Source organism: Panicum virgatum, chromosome 2N (genome assembly GCF_016808335.1).
Source record: "Panicum virgatum strain AP13 chromosome 2N, P.virgatum_v5, whole genome shotgun sequence".
In the NCBI taxonomy this organism is placed as follows: domain Eukaryota; kingdom Viridiplantae; phylum Streptophyta; class Magnoliopsida; order Poales; family Poaceae; genus Panicum; species Panicum virgatum.
This window is the reverse complement of record NC_053146.1, coordinates 69,866,090-69,869,179: the sequence shown is the minus strand read 5'-3', so window position 1 is coordinate 69,869,179 and position 3,090 is coordinate 69,866,090. Positions and strand designations below refer to the sequence as shown.

Sequence of the window (3,090 nt, the reverse complement as noted above, 5' to 3'; positions counted from 1 at the left end):
ATTGAGACAGTGTATAACTTCTCCCTTAAATATACTATTGTTCCATCCCATTAATATTCCTCCTGATGCTCCAATAGATGGTGCATATGCAAATTTATCGAACCTTTTTGGTGCTAGCTTCTTGATGAAAGAGTGATCAAAAGTTTCCTTTTTTGTTTCTTGTATGCAATACACAGAACATGTGCTTTCCTCAATTTTGGCCTTGACAGCTTCACATTTGCCATCTCCATTAAGTCCTCTAACGTTCCAGTTTAGTACATTCCAGCTTCTCTTATGATTTGTATTATCCATTCAGATTCATTTGGGAGTAATTGTAATAGGAATGACTCCAAGAGTCACTTCTCACATTTGCACGCTGGACACACTCATTCATCAGACTGCAGGAATATTGATGAAATATTTTGAGGTCATCACAGTTTTTGCATAGTCTCCATGCCCAACATTTGCACTGTAACCATCTGATTCTGATGCTATCACATCCCAGCATTGAGAAGGTAATTTCACCAAGAAAATGGAGTACGTGAATAATTAAACTCGAGTTCGCAAAAGAAGGCCACACAAGACACCATTCAGGTTTAGGCTGCCACCACAATATCCAGCAATCACAGATACGAAATTTAACCCAAGATAAGCTTAAAAATAGACAACATGGAACTAGTACAGGGCATTCCCTGAGAGGAAGCTTCTTCTTAAGTCTTCTATCCATTGATCACAGGGTTGTTGCTTGATGCCCTTCCTTCTGCACCAGTTTCATCTTGATTGGCCTTCTGGAGGAGCTCTGCCGTCACATCCGAAGGAGAGAGGCCGCATCTATTGATAGCCACATTTTGAATTTCAATTATAGGGATCTCAGGGAAAATACCCTCTGTTTTTTCAAGAGTGCCTAAGCCAGGGAATTCAATTTCTTGATCAAGTGCAGGGAGGAGTAGTTTACCAGTCAGCTGGGAATGGCTGGCAACCTCCTTGGGGCCTTTCTTTCTTCTTTTCAGAGTTTCTCCATTGATAGCATCTGGAGCTTTGCTGCCTTTGTGTTTGTTATGAATTCTCTCACTCCTTCTCAGGTTTTCAGTGTTGATAGGAGTTTTGTTCTTTACCTGGCTTCTCAGCACTCTGACACTCTTTTCCACTAATTTTCTTTTTCTTGCTTCTTTATTTCCCTCAACAGCAAGATGTGATGTACCAGTGGCATTTTCTTTTTGAATGAGTTCTTTGTTTGCTGGCCGCTTCCTTCTAGTATACACCTTCAGTTTTCCACTTTCCTTTCCTTTTATGAGGGATCTCTTACCAGCTTCGCAGCCAAGCATTGCTACTGTTTCTAGTGTCTTCACTTCAGGGGTGATAATTTGAATACTCTCTATCCCAAGGCCAGAGAAATTGATTATAATTCCATCTAAAGGAATTGTGATGCTACTGGTGCTTCTACTGGTGCCACAACCTTGAATTTGCTGAGCATGCTGCATAACAACTCTCTTGAGGTTTGACAAGATCATGTTTATTCTCTGCTCATTGCTTTCCATTTCCATGCCATGTGCTGCCAATTCAGTAGTGTTCTTGTTTTGAGATGCTAGCTGTTCTATTTTATCTTCATCTGACTCTTTAGTATTCTTATCGACAGGCATTTCCTGCTGCTGCATTGACTCCAACTCACTGTTTTGAGCTTGATTTGGGGAAGCTTCTTGGAGTTGAGCATTTTCAGCAAGTGGATTCTGCTGCATTTCCTCACCAGGTACTATCTGCCGCATCACGTCAGCAGCTTGGCGTGCTTCATTGGCCAACATAGGAGCTTGAATTTCAGCATCATCAATTTCTTGATTAATAGGGATCAAAGGAGCTTCAACTGCGGTATCATTATTTTCTGGAATAAGAGGAATCACAACTTGTTCAGGACCAGCAACAGGAACGAAAAGAGGCTGATCAGCTTGGTTGACTGAGCTAACATTGGAGCCTTGGTTTTGGTCATCCTGATCATCTCCGATTGGCCATTCCCCAAAGCCTTGTTGGTTCATCTGATTTTCTGCCCATTCAGCCACTTGTTCAGGTTCTCCAGGGGCTACAGGTCCTTCATGAGGGTGAGGGTTACCATTGTTTGGAGGGGGTGGGATTTCCTCATCGGGCATCATATCTGCAAATTCATTGTTGAGGATATACACAGGCACAGTCCAAGATCTCCCCTCTCCATCTATAGTTCTACCAGCTTTCAGTTTCAGGCTACGAGGTATTTCTAGTAGATCCTCAAATAGTACTTTCACCAATACCCTTGACAAACTGTAATATGTAGCATGCCAATGAACAACCTGAGCAAAAGGGCTACATGCTTTATCTATATATTGTTTTTCCTTGTAATCCAGGGGGTATCCCAGAAGTAAAATCCAACCAATCCTATTGAAAGGTGACCTCTTACAGTTCATGGCAGCATCATGATTAACAAAAGTTACAGTATGAGGGCCGACCTGGTGCGGGCTAGTATGGACCAGAATATCACGCTCACAAGAGTTTCTGAACTTGTAGATGCCGACACCATGTGGATGAATGCTATATGTTGCGATCTCCTTTCTCATTACCGTAGTCACGTTTTCACCATGGTTGTATTTGATTGTTGGTAGTAGTTTATAAGCTGAGGAACTACCAGGTCCAGTTTTTTTTTCATTTGGCATCTATGCTTGTGATGCTCCATCTTTTACTTGGATTATCTGCACTCTGGTCTGAAATGTTTCATTTAATCTGGTCAGTTGCAATCTATATATTTTTGCCATCCTTTTGCTTTTCGACTCTGAGTGGGGCTTCGTTAAATGTTGACAAATACAACAATGTTTACCTAGACTTGAATTGTTGTGATATATATAGATTCCTTGCAACTTCACTTCCTTCTCAAATTGTCATTACATCCAGTGGATCGTTTACTCTATTTTGCAATATATAGTTTGTACATACAATTAACACTATAGTTTGCCCTGTCTGATTTCCTGAGTCATGTAGTACTACTGCAATTAGAAGTAGAGCATTTTGGTCCATGTGAACTCTTTCAAATATGCTACTCTATGACTGAATGTTTTTCCTTTCTTGCCTGTCCTATCCCTTTCATTGATTTAC

The 3,090-nt window shown here is 40.9% G+C and overlaps 1 protein-coding gene across 1 annotated transcript; it reads right to left on the bottom strand.

Annotated features, from left to right (window-relative positions):
- Nucleotides 1-537: 537 nt before the first annotated feature.
- LOC120662258 lies at nucleotides 538-1,796 on the bottom strand. Its single transcript, XM_039941430.1, has 2 exons — nucleotides 935-1,796; nucleotides 538-810 (listed from the first exon to the last, which is right to left on the bottom strand). The coding sequence occupies exons 1-2, from the start codon at nucleotides 1,776-1,778 to the stop codon at nucleotides 785-787; spliced, it is 870 nt and encodes a 289-aa protein (XP_039797364.1). The 5' UTR covers nucleotides 1,779-1,796; the 3' UTR covers nucleotides 538-784.
- Nucleotides 1,797-3,090: the final 1,294 nt, after the last annotated feature.